This window comes from Bidens hawaiensis, unplaced genomic scaffold (genome assembly GCF_021521415.1).
Source record: "Bidens hawaiensis isolate Kalapana, Puna unplaced genomic scaffold, B.hawaiensis_p1.1 tig00004497_1, whole genome shotgun sequence".
Taxonomy (NCBI): Eukaryota; Viridiplantae; Streptophyta; class Magnoliopsida; order Asterales; family Asteraceae; genus Bidens; species Bidens hawaiensis.
This window is the reverse complement of record NW_027491272.1, coordinates 1712638-1736486: the sequence shown is the minus strand read 5'-3', so window position 1 is coordinate 1736486 and position 23849 is coordinate 1712638. Positions and strand designations below refer to the sequence as shown.

The 23849-nt window shown below is 38.1% G+C and overlaps 1 protein-coding gene across 1 annotated transcript; it reads right to left on the bottom strand.

The window, feature by feature from the left end:
* Positions 1 to 457: 457 nt before the first annotated feature.
* Positions 458 to 1619, bottom strand: LOC143626759 (dormancy-associated protein homolog 3-like). The gene is made up of 3 exons (XM_077096741.1): positions 1489 to 1619; positions 1186 to 1323; positions 458 to 722 (listed from the first exon to the last, which is right to left on the bottom strand). Exons 1-3 carry the CDS (start codon positions 1577 to 1579, stop codon positions 616 to 618), a joined length of 336 nt encoding a protein of 111 aa, XP_076952856.1. The 5' UTR covers positions 1580 to 1619; the 3' UTR covers positions 458 to 615.
* Positions 1620 to 23849: the final 22230 nt, after the last annotated feature.

The window sequence follows — 23849 nt, the reverse complement described above, 5'->3', positions numbered from 1 at the left end:
AACGGTGGACAGTGGCTGCTGAGAGATGGAGCGTAGGGGTGGCGTTCGGCAGCAGCAGCGAGTGGCTTGGCGGGTGAGCAGCGGTGGCCGTTGGTTGTGCAGCGACGACCCAAAAATCACCAAAGAGGTGGCCTGTTCCCTTGGCGCGGCTGAGAGCTCGAAAGAAAAGAACATGCACGGTGGGTTTTGTGAATTGTGCTCCAAGTCACTTGGAGTTATTAATAATTATATAACCATTCTATAAAACCTACCTGGCCTCGTAATCTCTTTTATTGATCCATAAATATACTTATTATTATGTTGGGTACTGTTGTTTGACCTTTATACCAAATTCATTAAAACTTTTGTCCTCTAAACCACGTAATAGAATAAATGCTCATATCACACTAGCTTGAATGGTTTAAACAGCATGTGCTTTCTTTATATTACAAGGCAAATAAGCCGCATAAGCCATACAAAAGTTCCGAGTAACAAAATTACAAAAACCTAAAACAAATATCACCAAACTCGATATATACTATAAATTACACATACATATATATGTTTATTTACATGGACCAGGATACATTCCTCATGGGCAAAGCAGAAACCAAACTTGATAATGAAGATCACATCTCACAGGTCGTAAGGAGCACGAGGGCTCCTGAATCCAATTCCGGTTGCCTTCTCAAAAGTGTCCGATGTAGACCTCCTACGAAGCCTAAATGCCTCCGATCTGCCCCCTGGCCAAACACACAATTCAATATAATATAATTCACACATAAAACGCTGTTTGTTAATTAAGGAGATAATCTATTTGTTTACTCAACTTAAAGATCCATTTCCTAATTCATACAGTTATTATGTTAAATATCTTTTGCATGCTGGTAATGGTGGATAAATTAATAATTACTAACAAATGTACAAATTTCAAAGCATTGTTATCCAAACAAACAATTATAACAGTCGAATGCACTACACAAAATATAGGTTTCGATATATATCCGATTTTAGTAAGTAGATGAAATCAGCAGTATATTTACCTTTTAGAAAAAAATAGGTATAAAAAGATTGATTTATCATAAATCATAATAGTGTTTTTACTAGCATCCTAATTAAGCAAAGTTAATAAAAATATATATATCTATATATTGTCAAAAAAATCATATAAAAAATTGTTATGATATAGTAAAGTTAAGATCTTACCGGGGAAAGGAGATACCGGCGGTGTAACTCCGGCAGGAGATGCCGGCGGCGTTTCATTCTCAGTCCTTACAGGTTTCACAATCGTTATACTCCGTGTTACTCTCATAGCAGGATCTGTATTCACTACCGGCAAAGGTGCTGCATATATCATAGAGCAAATAATTTATACCTAAAAGCAACCTATCTATCTTATGGATGGATATATCTCATCCTTCCCATACCCTACCCTGCTAACAGCTTTGCTAGTGACAGGGTATGATTTATTGTTATAAATTATAATATCAAGTAAAAAGTGGCAGGTACCCTTGCTGGAATCAGAGGACCGGAAACTAAAAGTAGACTGTTTTTGAAGCTTTCCGGTGCCTTTTTCCCATAGCTGATCAAGCAAGCTCATGATGGAACCAAAGGTTGTATATTCTCCTAAGAAGATGGAGTGATTTCAGAGGGTATATATATGGACGAATGGGGGCTTAAAAGTCGAATTGTTATGCTAGTATTTGATCGTGGCCGTTGCTTTAAGATCTCCTGCATTTGCGTATTTAATATTTAATTTCAAAATCCACTTACAGTTTTTGTTTCGATTTTAAACTTAATTTTGGTAATTGGTTTTCGGTTGTAGAAAACTCAATTTGGTTAAAATTAAGAGAACCGAATTTGTATTGTAGGCACATATTTGTGTAACTCATTAAATATCTAGCTCATTAAAAACCAAGTAAACCGAACTGATAAATGTCTATTTTGTTAAAACTCTTGACAGCGATTTGAAACCAAACCGAATCAAAATTTGGATTTTGTTACGTTTTACCATCTTTAAATTCGATTTGCTTTTCAAGTTTGACTAAAAACACATTTAATTGGAGAAAAATTTATAGAAGCATTTACATATATCGCCTTCCTAAGTTCCTTTATTACATATTTATCAAACCCTTAAAATCAATTACATATTTTCACTTCTTAAACCACATTCTATATATATAATTGTTTACATAAAAATCCTATGTGTCATGATGCGGTTGCTCCCCACCTCCTCTCGGGCCATCAAATTGCTTCATTTCTGAATGGTGGCTTCTTACGCGTTTGACCCAAATTCGCGGGTATGAGTCTTACCAAACCCGGATAATCCTTAAACGGGTATAACATCTCATTTATTTATAAAACTTTTCATCATCAACAATAATTTTCTTGGGTCATGGGTCTCACCAAATCCGTATAATTCTTAAACGGGTTATAACATCTTAATTATTTGTGATACCCCTTAATCATCAAACGATAATTTTCACGGGTCATGGGTCTCACCAAACCCGGATGACCCCTTAAATGGGTTATGAGATCTCATTTATTTGTGAAATCCTTTTAACATCAAACCTTAATATAATTTCTCTCATCTACTTATTCTCTGTTGCCGGTCTATCCTCTCAATCACCGATTTACTTATGATTACCACCCACCATCGTCAACATCCCCTCTCATGCATCAACCACCATCATAACCTATATTAACCGCCCCTTTTTCATAAGACAAATATTTGTGTTAGTGTTTGTTCGTTTTAAAAAAAAATCAGCATATTCATGTTCGTTTATGTTAGTTCGTTAAAAATCTAAGAAACCTATACATCTCAATTGAAAGAGCCCTAACGTTAAAATGTTGTAGTGATTTGCGATTACATGCGTCGAATACAAGCGTAGGGTTACTAACTTACCATAGACGACGAGACGAATAGATGTAGTATGGACTACGAACCAGTGGGCGACCATAACAGGCTATTCCGGTTGGTATGCTGCGGATGGCAAGTGGTTAGCGGGATTCGATATGGCGATTTCAATGAAAATCAGAAGCGTGACGGGATTCCGACGACCGGTAACCATTAAACCAGGTTTGAATCATTTGATTATTTGTAAAATAAACCTTTATTTAGCCCTCCAACCGTGCTTTGAATTTGATTATTTGTAATAAAAGATGTATATTATTTGCACTTGAACCTTTTTTTCTGTTGAAATTGAAGGAACTTTGATTTTTGGAAGGACTGATTACTAGGTATTGTTCTCATGTTCTGATATTATGCCTTTAAGAATTATTTGATTAGGTTACTTCGTTTATAAATGTGTTTGATTACTTGAGGTGGCACAAGCATTTGGAAGACTTGCGTTAAAGAGGTGATGCATTTAAGGTTGATGTTTGTAGTGAAGTGCACTACATTTAAACAATTATGAGAGAAAAGAAGAGAGAAGATGGAAGAGAGAAAGAGAGATTGAGATTGAGTGCAGGAGAGAAAAGAAGAAAAAAGGTTATGGGAATGGTGATGCGGCATAGACAGGCTGACTTGGCATATGCACTTGCACCTTTGCATTGGCCATGGTCTAAAAGTGTCCAAAACGCTATCAGACGCACTTATAACAAGTAGGCCTAGTCAGTATGTCACATCAACTTTCTACTTATTATTCCCGTGTACACATTTTACCCTCAATACTACGATATTCATTCTTTTTGCATGCAATCTTAGTATTTTCAAATCATCGCTAATTTTTTTATTTAACAAATATATTATTTTTATTAAAGGAATGATTTAAATAATTAAGTAAAATATATTAAAAAATATTATAACACTGTTTTAAGAGAAAATAGTCATTGGAAAGATAAAAAGAAAATTAATATTCTAATTATATATATGTTTAAAAAACAGATGTCGGCGCACTTACATAAGTTCCTGTAGCTAAGAGTTACAACTTTTCGTGCAGGTGGTACAACATAATTAATATTTAAAATTCTTAAACAACAAGCCGTTGGATCTTCTTAAATTATTAAACAAAAATGTATAAATAAGTTTGCTTTAGATTAAAATAACTTATATAGATAAAACTTATATTAAAAAAATGAAATTAGGACAACAATACGACATGATTCAAAACAACCATAAACGTAGACTAGAAAGTGGTCGAAGCATAGCCGTTGTGAAAAAATTTTATTTGAATTTTAGTTACAGTTGGAAACTTAATAATATTAATTAGGAAAATTGGAAATAAATAATCTCACCTTTTGTGTATTAGGCGATAATAATCACGCCTTCAAAAATCACTATCAATGGTCTCACCTTTCAACTATTTTTATCACAATGGTCCTTCGTTAAAACATACTTAACGTCGTTAGTTTTTTCCTAGTTTCAAATCGATATTTTAGGGCTTTTTATCGGAATAATGATACGAGTCGACCGATGTAAAACTTATCTCGAAATGGTGATCCAAACGACGAAATAATGTTTTAATTCGGGTACTTGAATTTCCACTTAACAAAACTCAAGTCATTTGAATTACCGTTTTGAGATAAGTTTTACATCAGTCGACTCATATCGTTCTTCCGATCAAAAGCTCTAAAACATCGGTTTGAAACTAGGGAAAAAGCATAATGACGTTAAGTATTTTTTAACGGAGGACCAATGAGACAAAAATAGTTAAAAGGTGGGACCATTGTTAATGATTTTTAAAGGTGAGATTATTATCGGCCAATACACAAAAGGTGAGATTATTTATTTCCAATTTTCCTATTAATTATTATTTACTTAATTTTGTAATAAGTTATAAAATATTTAAACATTTTTATTTATTTGATTTATTATTTATTTTTTCTTAAACTCTTTATTAATTATTATTTACTAAAAGAAAAAAACTATGTAAAGGTTTGATTTAAATAAAAAATAAGAATACTTTAAATTTATTGTGGCTCATCATAGATGCATTTATGGTGTTCGTGGTGATGTGCATCTCCTCCAAATGCATTTAGTCCCAATGCTGCACTTCTTGTATGCGCCTGCCACCTTAGCTAATTGTACTCAAATGCGCCCGCGTTGCAGGTAGTCTAAGACTACATGTAGTTGATGGAGCCCTTGTAAGGGCGTTTTGCACCACGTCCTCATAAGAGCTTTTTGTTTAAAAAGGGTATAGTGGATGGAGCACTTTTCAATCATTACCTTATCATTATTATGTTTTATTCTTATATTTAAAATAATGTAAATAACATTTCATTATTAAATAACTAAATTTTAGATTAAAATTAAAAAATGACTAGAAATTACTCGTCTTCTTCTTCACCTTCTACGAACTCGCCTTCATCTTCTTCAAGCTCGTATTCACTTTCCTTCAGCATCTCCGCTTGATATGTTTTCACCTTTGCCTCGAATTGACCGAACCGACCAAGCATGTTGGACAAATCTGCCATAAGCGAATTATGTATCTCACTTGAACACATTTCATACACATTTTGCACCCTCTCCTCCATGGTTGGTTGAGTTTGTTGTTGGACATTCTCTAGCATATAATGTTGACATATTGCTCTCTCTTCGTCTTCTATAACCATATTATACAATATGAAACATGTATACAAGCATCTCTCATTTTTTCCAATATCCATACACGACATGGATTTTTCACATAATACCAGCGTTGGGGAAGAACCCCAAAACACCTCTCGATGCCCTTTCGCGAAGACTTTTTATACTTTTTTAAAATACACTCTTTTTTCATCAATCGGGTGTCTTAACGTTTTCACAATAATCGAATATTCCAGATTATCCCATCTCCCAAACAGTATCCATGTGGGTAGTAGTTGTCCTTACCTAAAACAATGCGACTAGTACGGTAGCAGAGATGTAATCCTCTACTAGGGCGATGCCTTCAAAACGTTTACATCATTGTTCGACCCCGGGGCTACCAAAGTAGGCCGACCAAACCAAAAGGTCTTATGAAGCAATCGCTTGAAAACTCACCGTTTGTACTTTCTAGTCACCACATGTGTATCGACCTCGCCATGCAGTTAGACAATTAGACCACTTCCAGTGCATACAACCTATACTCCCGATCATGCCGGGTAAACCATATTCCTTTTTATGCGCCGAGTAAATCTGTTGTATGTCGTGTTAAGTGAGTCTTCTAAGATAGCGTTCACCATATAGTTGAATTATGCCTATATTAATAATTAAATAAAAAATAAAATAAACGCAAGTTAAATAATTTTTTGTAAAAAAAATTAATAAATATCATGGCAAAAATACTCCAAGGTGTCTCGTGTTGTTTTTTCTCCCATTTTAAGTACTTGTCGCTGATGTTGGTCGTGTTTCCATAGGCATGTACGAGTAACACTGACGTACACTTCTGGATGCTGGTGAATCCTAACAGCCCTCGTGCATCCCGATTATGCTTAAAGTAATCAAACTCTCTCTCCAAATCTTCGATAATGAGCAAAAATAAACGTTCAAACATCTAAAAGCGACGTCCAAAAATCTTCAGGTTCTTGTGTCACGTAACAATTTACGGCGGAATGTCGGGATGCGAACTATTGGTTCACAGCTCACTAGGCACTATCATGCAATTTAGTATGACAATATCTAAATTATTTATTATTTCAAATTTCAACCAAGTACACAATGTTCAAACAGTTACATAACAAGCCCAAACAAACCAAATATTTCAAAGTAATAAAACCAATCACAATAATCTTTTATTAAAATAACTTAAAGTATCTCTAAATGTTTCTTTACTTTAGCTTCAAACCAAATGATAACTTGCAATATGTGTATAAAATAATATTGTTTGTCAACACGAGGTTGAGTAAGAAAATCACTATTTTTGATAATATGATAATATGCATATAAATGAGCAAACCAATACTGTGAGCATAAATCAATCAATCCATGAGCAGATAATTGGCGTTAGTTGACCATTGCCTTACGAATCAGGCTTTGGCTACCATGACAGTCGTATGATCATACCATAATGTGATTATGATGGACTTCTCTAAATGCAATAGAAGTAAAACAACTAGACAAATAGCAATTTATCATTTAATCGATCAACACACAATATTTACAGTTTGTTGATTGAGTATAGTATGAAATATATAAATTATGAGTAGATACGCAAAAGTCCCCAAAACATTTGTTTAAAAAGTTGAAAATAGGGGAATGATTTCTCACCTTATTACTTATGCGAGTTTAGAGATAATAAGAAATAAAAAAGAAACCAAACTTTAACGCTCTGACTGAGTTGACCCGCATGAAACTGAAACTTGGAAACAGTAAACTAGAATTAAAACCGAGAATATAGCAGTTGTAATCAGGTTAAATGGATTTGCAAAACTCAAGTTATGAGATTTTTAAGATTTAAACAAGCTGGTATTGTTCAGAATTCGAACTTTGATTCGGGAGTCGGTTTCTAACCAATACACTCAAAATTTCATGGTGAACAAAAAAGTCTTCTGGCCCGAAAGCTAATTCTAACCAGAAGATGGTGAAATCGAATAGTCTTTTTGACTATTTTGCCCTTAAACGGGTCAGGATCAAATTGACCATTGAGACTCCCTCAATCCCAGAAATTGATTGAGGGTTTTTGATTAGCGAAGGAAATTGAACAAAAACATAGGAGGCAACTTACCCAAAGGAGGATTTGAACTAGAAGAAATTCGAAGTCAACGGTCTAAGAACTTGAAAGTCAAACCGGAAGGCAAAAGCTTGAAGAAAATAAGAAACATCGGAGAAGACAGCCATGAACGATGGAGGCTAATGTTGTAGTTATGATTTAGGGTTTTAGAATGTATTTTGATTAAGTATGCAGAGATAAGACTTGTTAATTTAGAAATCAAATCGATTAGGAAAATGAAATACCTATTGATAACTAAATTGGGTTCAATAACTCCAATAACTCGGTTGATCATCAAGAAAACAAACATAGACATGTTACAATAGTAGATTAATTATCTTGGACCTCAATTCTCGTGATTTGGAGTCGTTTAATGATTGAACAATAAACGAACCAAAAATAACACAAAACTGATCAGTGCGTCGGTAGAGCATCGTGATGGGGTGTAAGGGAACCCATCGTGTTACGCTAAGAGTGTGTTTCACCAGATTTTCCAAATTTGACATTTTTGGTCCCTGAAGTTACAAAAATGTGTTTTCTAGTCATTTTAAGTGATTTTTAGATTTTCTAAGGGCTATTTGGCATGATAGAAAATTAGGGAATCATAAACTAGGTAAACATAATTAAATACAAATAAATGCATAATTTTATTGAAAAAGTGTAAGGAATTTTATAGAATATTTGGTGATTATATAGGAAAAATAATTGATTTTTTTTTGTTAAAATAGCTGTTACCAATGGTTACGTGGACCAAGTAAAACCTCACCCGGGAGCTTATGTGGGAACCCCCCCCCCCTAAAGCGACCAGAGCAACCCTGGAGGGCGTTGTTTTACGACGCTTAGGGGCTTTTTCGGTGTGGGAAGTGCCCCACTATGGGAGATCTAATGTGTTATTGTTATGAATGTTGGTTCTTATGTCAATTAGTACTATTGCTGATGTTTAATGGACTAATTATGGGTTTTAAGAACGCTATATTTTTAATTTTAAAATAAGTGTAATACATAACCAAATTTAACTTAAATGTGATAACAATCTAAACACATGTACCTTTAAGATTGACTGTGGTGATAAGACAATTATGTAGTACCGACATAACCACATCTCTTTATCTCTCTCAACATATCTAGACAAATGTATTGAACACACTATACGATACACCTGTGATTTATTGTTTGGGTTTTCCTTTTACAGAGATGGAAAAGATTTAGTGTTGTTCTATTGATAAGTTATATATACGCGTAACATAATGAACAAAGCGTGCGAAGTCATCAGGAAGCAACACATGTCCTTGGGGAAAGGGGTAACTTCATCCGTGCCATGATTATGTACAACGCTAAATAATCACTACTTTTATGAAAATTACGCATGTATATAATTACGTACATAATTATGCACATACATGATTATGCAACTTATATAAATAATCACGCAAATCATAGTTACGCAGCATATTTTCATAATTATGCATGTCATACCCACACACGTTAAAGCAATATGATACTCAAACTAAAGGTAATAAAATTCTCAGATTATGATGTAATTTTTTTATATATATAAAATAAAGCTAAAGGGCATGGCTTATTTGAATCATACCCTCTCATTCGCCACGTCAACTTTGTCTCAATCATTCTTCCTCACCATTCAACCCCAGGTATGAGTCATTCTTCTCATTCTCCACCATTCCACTATCTAATATCATAAATAAGTGAAAAAGGAAAAAAATATATATAAAACTCCACTGACCCACGTGACCCACGTGACCATGGTCAGCGGACTCAGGCCACTAATGAAATGAGATAGAAGGAGGTGGTGTTCAAATGAGGTCATTCCTCATTTGAGGTGCTATATTAGCTCATTTGGTGGCCTTTATTGGTGTATACCCACCAGCTCCTCATTTGAGGTGCTATGTTAGCTCATTTGGTGGCCTTTATGGGTGTATACCCACCAGCTTAATGCCGTCTAAAAAGGTTTTGAATGTTTAAAAAAACAGAGAAACTTGAAAAAATCACTAATAATAGGATATAACAATTTTATCCCCTAATAATAGGATATAACAATTTTATCCCTGCATGCCTTATCATACTTGAAAAATAGTGTTGTGACATTTATTCTATATGTATTATAAGCAGGCTCGCCCCATAGGGAGGGCCGAGCAGGCTACAGCTAGGGATGAGCTCAGTATCGTACCGATACGAAAATACCGATCCCGGAAATTACAAATTCTTAATACCGATACCGAAATATCCGATTCGGTACCGGTATTGAAGGTTAAAATTCGAGAATACCGGTACCGTACCGTACCGATCCTGAAACTCAAAACTTTGGTAACGATTCGGTACTGGTACCGAATTTGCTCATCCCTATCTATAGCCCTAGGCCCAATGGTTCTTTAGGCCCACAAAAATTTCCAGGATTCATATATATAATATACACACCCTCATGGTTTAATATATTGATCTAGCTCAATTGGTAAAACCCTGTTCAACAAAATGACATGCCGAGGTTCAAATTTTGCATATACCATTTATTTTCTTAATTTTTTTATTTGTTTACATTAACTCTAGATGTCATTAAGTTTTAGGTTCAATGTTCAATTTAAACTAAAAATGATAAAGAGTCATTACTTTTTTCCTTTTCATTAATAAGGCCTATCGCATGAGTTTAATTCTTAAAAGAACTCGTGTAATATTTATTTCTTCTTTTATATATATATATATATATATATATATATATATATATAAAAGGAAAAAGACTTTCTGATTTAAAACCAAAAAGGGTATATGATTATTTCAACATTCATTTAAGTGTTTAAATTAAACTATTTTTCTACTATACTTTTGTTTTGTTGGTTGCTATCGTAATTATCGTCGTATTATTTACTTTTTATGTAAGAGTTAATGAGTATATATTTTGGAGTCCCATTTTTTACTAGCCCCGGGTCCTCGAATTTTTAAAGATTCTTAAAGACAGCCCAGATAATAAGTAAGTTACATATGCAAAATAAATTTTTCGTTAAACCTATGCCTGAGGTCAATTCATGTATTTGTTTATTTATTATTTATTTTGTAGATGTAACGTATTATACGTATGAAAAATTAAAACTTTTAAAAACATATTGTTAAGTGCAGTTATTTCGAATTTCTATCATTCAAGTAGGTTCTAAAAGTATCTATCCACACACTGACCCGTTTCAGCCCGTCGGTCGCTTCTGTTTAGGCTGTGACTTCAAATCCTCAAATGTGTAAGGTACAACCAGTTCAGCCCTTTGGAACTTGGAAGGGCACTTGGAACTTGGGGCGTCCTTGAAGAAGGTCTAAAATCTAAATTTAGATCTTTGAAGAAATCATGATGCAAAACTATTCCCCACAACGGTGTCCATGCCCAAAAGTCTTTGAACAAATCATCATTGTGGCCCCATTGTTGCTTCCTCCCACAAATGAATCTGCGCTCACCTTGACCACAAAAAAAAAAAAAAAATCCAACCTACTACAAGGCCACCCAATCACCATCACACCACACAATTTTTCTTAAAAGATAGACGGATCGTTCGAAGGCTAGTATATGGATATGAGGCTCTTGGGTCACTATCACTAAACTATAATGTCGGTTTCATTTATTATCTTTTAAAACCATACATTAAATAAAAAGGTATAACTACGTTGTAATCTACGAACTTCTTAACAAAGGATTTTATTTAGAACTAGGGTGATGCGAGTGCTAATGTCAAAATATTTGAACTTCATCAAGACCTACCGATTCAAACAAATATAGGAAAAGTATATTAGCATACATTGTTGGGCTTCGGTGGTTATCAGTCAAAATTTTATTATCAAATAAATCGGATTTGATAATAATTAGTCAATTAATTAAACAATTTATTAATATAAACGTAGCGGAGAGTCAACAACTAATCAACACAAAACTAAGCCAACAATATCCGGTTACAAACAACACGAGCATGGAATATATAATAATTAATCTATCTAATTACTTATTAGAAAAATATATCTTTGCATTAATGAATAACCGTTTGAGACACCAAGATTCAACGAACTAATGCTAGTTAACGAATAAAACGAGCTGTGTGGCGGCCGGTGTGTGACAGCGGTGATGGCGCGTAAGAGGGGCACCGACAGCAACAGCGGCTTTTGACGTGTTCTACATGTTTTTCATTGGGGGCCTTAATGGTTACATTCGCCAAATACACCATGCGCCCTTGATGTAATTATTTTAATACTTTGAAATGGGACACGAGGGGTAATATAGTACTTTTTCTCCCTGTACCGTGATCACTTCATTATCCGAAAAGGGAATTCTAATAGTTACAAATAACCTCAGCTTTGTACTTGGATAGCCAGTCCATACCGACTATTACATCACTTCTTGACTCTATCGAGAGTAAGTCGGTAAGGAATTGTTGGTCATTCGGGATCAGAGGACAATTTTGAACTATTTGGTTAACAGTTATAAATTTACCGTTAGCGAGTTCTATAGCAAAATGATCTATTAGTTCACTACCGGCATATTTCCCAATGGTAGAAAATTAGCAGAAACAAAACTTATATCGGCACCTATACCTGTTACCATGTTTGGATATTGTCGTGCTTCACCCGATCCAATTACAAAAGCACGTCCCCTTGCTGGATTGGATGTCGATGCTTGATTCTGTCTTACAACTGCACTTTGGTTCAACCTGGGGCAGTTTCTCCTGATGTGTTTCGTACTGCCACACTTATAGCAATCACAAAGGTTTATTATAGGCTGGGTTGGTTGGACTGGTTGTTGCCTGATTGGTTGGTGTCGGGTAGCAGTGGACGGCGTGGTTGGGGTATCTGAGGTGGTCGATTCACGGTATTTACAATGGTTATACAGTTAGAGGCATAATGTCCAACCTTCCCGCATTTATGACACATGTTTGATCGGCATTTGCCTACATGATGATAGTTACATTTTCCACACTTTGGCCAAGTTCCTTTGTATATATCTTGTTTTGCATCAGAGTTGGTCATGACATAGTTTTGAGTCGTAGGACACGCACGTTTAATCTGCTGTCTCCCTTGTACCTTTGTTCCATAATCAGTTCATTTGATACTAGATGATTCCCCTAGCATTCTAATTACACCACTTCTAACAAGATCAAATGCAACAATGACAGCTTGTGACACAACACTTTCAAGAGTTGAATGGGCAACTGAGTTGACTATGCTTCTCACCACTAGGACTAAGCCCCAGATATAGCACTCGATACGCTTAGGTTCCTAGGTAACCAACCATAGCATTAGATGGGCCAATTCATTGAAACGATTAAATGATCAGCTCCCTTCATTTCCAAATTCATAGTTCATGTTCCAATCCCTGGATTTCATTCCTTGGGGAAAAAATGCTCCAACAAAAGGGGTTTAAGTTTTGCCCAAGTCATAAGGTTAATTGCCTCTTGTCCTAGAGTTTGTACAATCGTATTCCACAACATTAAGGCATGGTCTGTCACACCCCGACTTAGGGCCTAGGTGTGACACCCGTTAGTTGGTATCTGTTTTGAAAATATATCAGAGTTGCTTGTGGGTTTGTTTAAGCGGAAGTCTTTTAAATAATATTCTTATAATAAAATAATGGTTTCAAAGACCCATTTCAATATTTGATAAAATATGAATGGAAGCCTTTTAATAAAATATTATATTGAAAACTCGGGATTTGATACCTGTTTAATATCTCAAATACTTGCCATTTTAAAATGTGGATTATTAATAATATTCTGAATAAAATATCTGAGCCATCAGATCACCTCTAATGATTTCATCTCCAATCTTCTAGTCTATTTTGCCTGTCAGTTCTATTCTTTACTGTTTCCTTGAAATGTGGGGAAAAATACGTCAACACACAGCTGGTGAAACGTTGACTCAATAAAACAGTTTATAACAGTCGTTAAATACAAACATAGTTTTTTGTTTCACAAGCTCAGCAGGAACGCCTATCATTCCTGGGATTTGTACCACTGCCTTACACACACAATTCAAAGGTTCCCCGAGTTACATAGCCCATGTTCGGACACAGCCTTCCCCTAGGCTCTGTGACCCTGTTGGAGAACTGGTTATGACTGACTTGGTTTTGTATGCCAATTATCAGTTATGTTTAGATCCAGACACATGTGTATTCGGTCCGAGTTGCTTTTTGTTATCTATTTTGTATTATAACGATTTTAGAGAAACGTAATCTCATGCAAACATTTATCAGACTCTTTGCAATAAACAACTTGTTTACTACAAGAGTAAAATCAGTTCAGAAGGTTTAACGTATTCACCTGTTGTTGTCAGTTTGGTGACGTTTGAAAACCTTTCCTGTCAGTATGCTGTTAACCTATATTTGTAATAGGTTTGCATAAATATATTTTGATTAATCAGCAGACCTTAGGTCTGATCAGCAGACGTTATGTCTGATTCAGTTCAGCAGACTCTTGGTTTGATCAGCAAAATTTATGTCTGATTTAACTCAGCAGACCTTAAGTCTAGTTTTTCATAGTTTTAACCTTGAAAAATCATTTGTTTGTATAAAACATTTGGACTTTTAGCCCTTTTATTTATTTATCAGTTATTTGCCAGGTTTCAAGAAGAAACATCTATACAAGGTTTCTTCTTCAGAAAGAAACATTACTTTATCTATAACCGTTGTATGAGAATGCTTACAATAATAATAATAATAATAAAATGAGAGAGCCTAATTAGGATCTAGATCTCATGATTACATCGAGTTCATCGTTGATTAGGTATACGATTATGGATGATTACGTTAACTGTGTGTAGTGTGTGTATCGAGAGGAAATTTGGGCAGAGTAACGAGAGGGTAAGTGGAAATAATCAGAACTCTTAATTAGAAATAGATTACAGGGGTATATATAGAGGATGACCTCATTCGTTAAGATAGACTTAACGAATGAGTCATTCGTTACATTAACCTAACGAATAAACATACTTATTCGTTAATACATTATCATAGCGAATAGCCTTCATTCATTATGTTCCATTCGTTAAGTTGGGTTAATGAATGGGACTTACATTAATACGAATGTGACCCATTTGTCACGGAGTAACAAATATGTCTTACAATTAGGCGAATGACAATTTACATTAAAACCCCTATAATACTAAACTATTACATTATCAGGCAATAAAGACCGAGACATACAAAACATGTATCAACAAACTCCCCCTCGTCTCGAGCTCTTTATCCTTCATCTCTGGAAAATATTTGTCTTACAGTCGATACAACTATGAATATAGTATGCGTAACAGACTCGAACAACCTTCTGAAACTGCATAGCAAGCTTGTAGTAGCATACGTTAGCAAATCTGATCTGACTTGTAAATAAAGAATCGTTGTCAGACTCAGATAAGTTAACCAACCACATCGGCCCAATCACATGTATAGTCTTTGTGTTTGAACCGAAACCAAATACGATAACCGCTTCACCTGTATGATTGTCATAATACCAATAATTAAACGAGGTGAATAGACTCTGAGGGAATGTCTTCATAGGAGCCCTCTTCATTGTCTTTGGCGGCTTTACTTGTAGGATCATCTTCCTCCAGCCTGTGCATTGATCAATCTCATCAATGTACTTGTGAGTCGGCACCTGCGGCTTGAAGAACTTGAAACCATAACGGGTTTCATGCAATAAATGAGCATAGAACCACTCAGCCCACTGATCTTTCCCACGATTCACGAACGGTCTGTTGGCTAGTGTTCTAACATCCCACTGGCATAGATAAGATATCGTGTGGGCGCTTGAAGTAATAAATACCGTGCTCCCACTTTACGATATATACTTTAAGCTCAGAATCAAACTGCCATGCGACCAAATCACCCTTCACATCTTTCGCCAGCTTGTACTTTTTCATCTAGTATGCAGATGCTCGAGCCTTTGCCAATTTAACTTCCTCCCAATCATGATAATGAAAGGTCTCGATCATCTTGTTCATCTTCTTTACATTATGCTCGAACATACCATCCAAAGCACGTCTTTATTCCACTTATCTATCCCTTCATGTAAGCGACGTTCTGCTGCATCAAAATGTTTTGTGGTGAAAAACGGAATACCTGAGTCATTGTTGTTGTTGTCGGTGTAGAACTCAGGGTACTCCTCAGCAGTAACATCCTCAACTTCCACCTCATCATAATCAGGTACATTCCCACGTGGATTACCCGTATTTGTAGTTTCCTCAATCTCAATATCCACATCCACACTTTTACCTAACACTTCAACCTCATCTTCATTTAGATCCAGAAGCAAGGCTATCTGTTCTTTGGTCAATGAATGATCCACAAACTCGCCTTCTTCGATCTCATCTGCATTCACCATACTATACACGATCCCGTCCATACCCACAAACAAAATCATATTGGCCGGAATAACATCAATTGGTTTGGCTCTCGTATAATCCTTGTATGGCACTATCTGCAAATTACTTGCTTCAGACCCACCACCAGTACTCTTATCAGTCTTATTACCTGCCGAGGGTGCAGAACTACCGCTCGGTTGCTGATCTACACCCCCGTTCCATCCTGATCATCCTCATCATTCTTTAATTTCTTCAACTCATCATCTTTACAAGTGAGCTGGAGGATGATTTCATCTTGTTTATCCAATCTCTCCCCCCTAAGCAGCAACAAGGGCTTTAAGTTCCCTGTTTTCCATTGAGCAAACTGAATACGTCTTAACAAATTCCGTTGTGCTAGCTCATGGGCGGCTCTGTCAGCTTGCATTTGTGTCTGTTGAAGATGCAAAAGATTCATCATATGGAACCCCTGAGTTTGAGGAGTCATACCAAAGAAATTTGGATGAACTAGTTGCAAGGGACCCTGAGGACGAGTAAATGTCATAAATGAATGCTCAGGTCTTGGCAATTGTGTAGGTGTAACTGGAGTCTCTGGAGTAGTTGGCTGTTGTGTAGGCATATGAGCCAACACTGTCTGTAATACATCTCCAAAATAAGGATCAGACCTAGCTGTAGTGGCCAAGGTTATAGTAGGAGGTACTGGAGAAATAGGTATCTGTATAGGAGTAGGAGATCGAGTAAAGTCTGAAACTGGAGATGTTGAAATATTCTGAACTGGAGAAGTTGGAACAACTACTGGAATAGATATTGGAACAGATACAATAGGAGTAGACCTCTCAAATGGTTGACTGGGTATTTCAGTCCCAGATCCTCTTCTAACCCTTTGCTTTTTAGGTTTCTCTCCCTTATCTTCCACCATCGGTTCTTTGCCTTTACGTTTACGTTTTTGAGCATAAGTTAACTCAGCTTGTAGTCCTGGACCACCATCACCACCTTCACGTTCAGAATCGGAATTGTCATGAATCTAACGATCATTAGGTTGCGCAACGTAATCAATGTTAGCGAGATGACCGATCAATCGCTTAAACTTCGGTCTATCTTGAATACTTTGACCACGGTATGATCTCAAACGTCTCATCGTTTCTTCATTCATGTGTTCAAGCCTCATCACATCGCTTTGATCTTTAATCAAATCAGGCACCAGATCATTGATCATCATTTGCAGAAATCTGGGATCCATTAAAAACTTATGACGGCTCGTGATGTTTTCCTTTAGATGATAATAAACCAATTCTAAGAAGTTGAATGGTTTATTCAAAACTAGAGCAACAAAAGCTAATTGTAGTATCACTCGGCATTCATCGAATCCACCCTTACATCCACCGAGACAATGTATCAACATGTGAAGTGTAAGGCCCCGAACCCCGGGAACCCCACAGTTGGTATTCATACAAAACACTTATAAAATTATTTAAACTTGAAAATAGTTCATTCCATTAAAACAACTAATTCAGAGTATAATTCAGCGAAAAACATAAATAATAAAATAAGTTCCCAAAACCCCGGGAAATTATGCCTAAAACCAATTTAAATGTATTTTATAATGCTTTTTAAAATAAAATGTTCAATAATAAAATCTTCCATCCACGTATGCCCTTTACCGTCCAAGTAGCTTCGTGCACGTCCAAACGATAAGGCATCCTCCTCCTAACCTGAAACTCACACTAACATACACACAAAGTCAGCTTGAGCTGAGTGAGTTCAAGTTTTTAATAAATAACATCTATAATAAAAATCATAATATGAATTCCAAAGGTTTTAAAATATAAAAGGAGTACACTAGTTAAGCCATCATCATTGGTAAATAATCATTCTTATGTATGTATATACTTACATATATATAAACATCTTTATAAGTACATTCCTATATATATATATATATATATATATATATATATATATATATATATAACATCCAAGTAATAACATCAAGGTCGAGCAAACGTATAACCCAAACACGTAACATCTCATCAACGTATGCAAACACAAAGTAGGCATACGTAACAACCGTAGTCGATACGACTACAACATCGCCAAATATTTGCCATACAATAATATATATATACATACCATAACATCCCAAGGCCAACTATATACTAGCAAGCCTATATAAAATAGTTTAAACGTTTCATCAAGCAATTCGCTTAGGTGTGCATGCTAGCCCAAAAACTTAAAAAGAATTAGAAGGGGCATCATGAACTCAACTGACACGCGACACGGATTCACCACGAGCTAGAGAATCCCTAAGAAATCCCAAGTCTCAAACACCTGCCGGTTTACATTCAATCAATACTAATGACATCAAGATAACTCGTTTACCCTTCGAGACGTTCTAACGGGGTTCGGGTCACCTAAAGCCTCGACCTCATCAAACCAAATCACAAAAGCCCCCGAGGCCTCACATTCACCAAAATAACCCTTAGACACTCCCGGGAATAAAGAATTCCCAAATTACCCCCGGAAGCACTAGGTGATACCAATACACGCGTTTAAGAGTCGTTTAGGCCATTAACATCCAAATCAGCCCCGTGTGGACCCAACATGATAAAGTCATAGCCAACAAGTCCACACAACGCTATACAAGTCAAATGGGTCGGTAATTCGCAAGTACAACGCACCAACTACTCAATAAACGCAATTGCGCGTCGTACCGACCCGTTGGAGTAACCGACAACCAATTCAGCCCCATAACTTATAAAAATGATTTTTCAACAGCCCGTACATCAAACCAAGTGTCCCCGAGTTGAATTGGTCATTAATCACTTCAACCCTCGCGTTAAACGCACCAAACTACAATTCTAGTCAACCGAACACAATCTTTCAAACGGTAACTAGTTGACCAATCTAACGAACCCCAATGAATATGGTTTTTAAGTATGATATACTACACATACCTAGGAGGATTTTGGTGCAAAAACCTCACTCAAAACAGTCCTAGAAAAGCTCAATTGGACAGCCACCCGGTTAGCCTACAACAAGCCATTAATCGATCATTACGCGGGTTATAACGACCAATTATGGTGTAAATGGCTTGGGGAATCATAGTACTGGCCTTTAATTGATGTTTTACGCTTACGACTTGGCCGGAAAAAGAAAAATCGCAGGGTGGGGGGGGGGCTGTGTTGCGCCGATCGGACCAGCAAAAGTGGGGTTAGGGTTTTCTTTTTTTTTTTTTATGATATAAAATAGTAAGTTTCATTCTAGCCCCTCCAAATTGAAGTATATGGCATCCTGGAAGAAAAGTTAAATGCTTTAACGTACCGGGATGACGAGAGGGCTTCTGAGGAAGGTCGGTTAAATCCCGAGAGTTATACACACTCTACATGCTTTAAATCTTTAAACCGAGAATTAACGGGTTTTACAAGTCCACCCCCCTTACAATGGGATTCGTTCCCGAATCACGATGCGATAGGAACAACTGCGGATAGAGTTTCATCATCTCGTCTTCGGACTCTCAAGTAGCCTCGGAACCCTTTCGGTGCCTCCACTGTACCTTCACCTGTCTAACCACCTTATTTCTCAAACGCCTTTCCTTATGGTCAAGTATAGCAATAGGTTCCTCAACGTAGTTCAGCTTACTATCGAGCTCAATATCATCAAGAGGCACATGGGCCTCCTCATCTGCTAAACATTTCCTCAAATGGGACATGTGGAACATAGGATGAATCCCCGCGAGCTCATCGGGCAACTCCAGTCTATTCGCTACCTCACCAACACGGGACAATATACGGAACGGACCAATGAACCTCGGACTAAGCTTCCCTCTCTTACGAAAACGAATAATACCCTTCCAAGGAGAAACTTTCAACATAACCCGATCCCCAGCCTCAAACACAACAGGTCTTCGCCTTTTATCCGCATAGGACTTTTGACGATCTTGAGCAGCCTTCATAAAAGCCTTAATCTTATTGAGTTTCTCAGTCGTAGCCTCAACCACCTCCAAACTACCCAACTGTTTCTGACTAATAGAACCCCAACAGACTGGAGTCCTACACCTCCTACCATACAACATCTCAAACGGTGGCATCCCAATCGTGGCGTGATAACTGTTATTATAAGAGAACTCGACTAACGGTAAGTGACGATCCCAACTACCACCAAAATCTATAACACAAGCTCACAGCATATCCTCGAGAGTCTGAATGGTCCTCTCGGACTGACCATCCGTTTGCGGGTGATAAGCGGTACTTATGAGGAGTTTGGTTCCCATCTCCTCATGAAACTTCCTCAAAAACCTAGAGGTAAATCGCGTATCCCTATCCGAAACGATGGATACCGGCACCCCGTGCCTAGAAACGATCTCACGAATAAACACATCAGCCAACTGCTCGGAATTAAAAGTTTCTCGGATCGGCAAGAAATGAGCGCTCTTGGTCAGTCTATCAACGATTACCCATATATTGTCATAACCACCCCTAGGAGTACGAGGCAGTTTAGTCACAAAATCCATCGTAAGATGCTCCCACTTCCACTCAAGTATTTCCAAGGGCTGAAGTTTCCCGAACGGCCTCTGATGCTCGGCCTTAACTTGCAGACATGTCAAACACTTACTCACATACTGAGCCACCTCAAACTTCATCGCAGGCCACCAATAATTCTTTTTCAGGTCTTGGTACATCTTGGTCGCGCCCGGATGAAAGGAATAGCGTGACTTGTGTGCTTCATCCAAAATTTTACCTCTGAATCCCCCATACCACGGTACCCATAAACGCCCATCCTTATACTTCACCCCATCACCGACGTCTTCCAACAATTTCTCTTGACCCCAAATACGCTCTGACATAATCCATTCCACCTGTAAAGCTTCATTCTGAATGTTGGCTATCTTCTTCAAAATATCAGGTTTAAGAATAAGTTGATAAGATTTCACACGAATAGGTTTCGGTTTCTCCTTCTGGCTCAACGCGTCGGCTACCACGTTAGCCTTACCGGGATGGTACATAATCTCCAGATCATAATCCTTGATCAACTCCAACCATCAACGCTTTCGCATATTCAGTTCCTCTTGTTCGAAGAAATACTTTTAGCTCTTATGATTGGTAAAGATAACGCAAGGAACACCGTACAAATAATGCCTCCACAACTTAAGCGCAAACACAACCGCCGCTAGCTCCAAATTGTGAGTAGGGTAAAACTTGTTCTTTCGCAGAGTTTCCAAAACTACCGTGAGATGACCGGCGTGATCGGATTCACTTTTGGAATACACAAGAATGTCTTCGATGAACACAATAACCGAACGATCGAGCATCGGCCTACACACCCGGTTCATAAGATCCATGAACGCAGCCGGTGCGTTGGTCAAACCGAAAGATATCACGAGGAATTCGTGATGCCCATAACGAGTGCGGAAGGCAGTCTTAGGAATATCTTCCTCCCGAATCTTCAACTGATGATACCCGGACCAAATTTCGATCTTCGAGAACCAACTAGCTCCTTGGAGCTGATCAAATAAATCGTCGATCCTTGTAAGAGGGTACCGATTTTTGATAGTGAGCTTATTCAATTCATGGTAGTCAATGCACATCTGCATGCTACTGTCCTTCTTCTTAATGAACAGGACCGGGGCACCCCAAGGTGAGATGCTCGGTCAAATGAAGCCCTTGTCGAGCAAGTCTTCCAACTGAGCCATAAGTTCTTTCATCTCATTCGGTGCCAGACGGTAAGGGGCTCGAGCAACGGGTTTTGCGCCCGGCACAAGGTCTATCTGGAACTCGACCTCGTGGTCCGGCGGCACATCTGATAAATCATCTGGAAATACACCCGGGAAATCCCGAATGATAGGAACATCACCGACGGTAACCACCTCGGTTTTCATATTTATAGCATACGCCAGATACGCCCCGCAACCCCACTGCATCAACTTTCCCGCCTTAAGCATAGATATGATATGTGGCGTCGCACCATTCCGGTCACCGAAGACCGCAATCTGGGTCCCATCCGGGGCCCTCAAACGAACAAGTTTCTGACCACAAATGATCTGAGCATCAACACTCGCGAGCCAATCCATCCCGAGCACCACATCGAAACAACCAAGCGGCATCAAATACAACCGCACCGGAAATCTATACCCAGACAACTCGATGGAACAACCCTGAATAGCCCTAGACACGGAAACGGATTTTCCTACGGCGACCTCAACCTCAAACACATCTACCACGTGCTCGGATGATTTATTCAACGAGGAACAGAAAGCGGTAGACATAAAACTTCTACTGGCGCCCGAATTAAATAAGGCTGACGCCTGTAATTCATCAAGTAAAAAGGTACCTAGGATAATATTATACTACTGCTTAGCTACATGATCATCACATACGATTCCAAAGGAATAAGAAATTATAGCGGTGGAATAAAAGCTAAATAAGGAAAAGTATCTGAAACAACATCCGCATCATCCTTCGCCTCCCTCTTGGAGATGTTGAAGGCCCTTGCCCTGGCCTTCGGCTTCTCTTCCATCTTCCCCCTCGAGGAAGTCCCCTGACTGGACCCCCCTGCCTTACTGGTAGGACAGTTTGATGCCAAGTGACCGGAACCCTTACATTGGAAACAAGTCAACGTCGGACACTCGAAATGGGGGTGTCCCACCTTATCACAACGAAATCAGGAGCCAGAACCACTCTTACATTCCCCTTTGTGCGGTTTCCCGCACTTCTTGCAATTACCGAACGCCGCGTCCCTCTTAAACTCAGAAGTCACAGTCTTCACCCTTTTCTCAGACGAATTAAAATTGCTTCCCCCAGGTCGCTTACCATACGAGTTAGTGTTCCAAGTCTTCCTAGTCTTGTTCGGCGGTAACTTCTCCCTCTGATCATATAATGTACCTGCTAGGGTAACTACCGAGTGAAAAGAGGTCATGTCGGTGGTCACCACACCCCTACGAATATCTGCCGGAAGCCCCTTCACATACTTTTTAATCCTCTTGGCTTCGGGAGTAACCAAATCGGGACATAAGCAGGTCATCTGGTTAAACTTGGTGGTATACTCCCGATGCGTGATACTACCCGTCTCCAAGGTCAAGAATTCTTATTCAATCTTATCCAATTCAAACTGAGGACAAAACTGATCAAGAACCAACCTCTTCAACTCATCCCATGTCATCCTCCTAATCGAAGGATCACCCATAGCCTGCGCTAGATTATCCCACCAACACAATGCCTCGGAACGAAACGAGGCTGTAGCATACGTCACCATGTCATCCCCCTTGCACTTACTAACTCTCAGAACGGCCTCCATCTCCCTCACCCACTGATGTGCTGCCAACGCATCCTTTGTACCATCGAAAGAAGGAGGGTCACACTTCTTAAAGTCACCATATGAGCAACCCCGAGTAGAGACACTAACAGTCCGCACTTCGTCTTCATCCTTACTCGACACATACACCTCCTCTTCCTCTTCGACTTGCACCTCCTTACTCTTCCTTCCCTTATCCGAACTCTTACCAACCAATGACTCCTCCATGGCCCTAACGGCCACAGCAACGATCTCAGGATTGTCGCGCGCATGGCAGGATCTAAGGCGGGGTTATCCCCCTCCTCATGAATCGAGTTTTCTTCCTGCTGGGAAGTAGGAATCTCACTCTCGGCTTCGGCATGTGGCTTACGACCACGACCATGAACACTAGGATGACCTCTCTTAGCTGCTCGAGTATTAACCATGACTTATCCCTACAAAGACAGAATTTTAACACGGTCAAGTACAAGTGACATCTAGAACATGTAAGGTAAAGGTAAACTGCTAATGACGTTGATCAAGTTTAATTAGTCGTTTACTTTACCCGCTCGTCCTAATCACCCCCAGCCCCTAACCACGTTAGCATTCTATCTAACACTTAAACAATTAATCACATACTGGAAACCTTAACTTCAAAGGAAT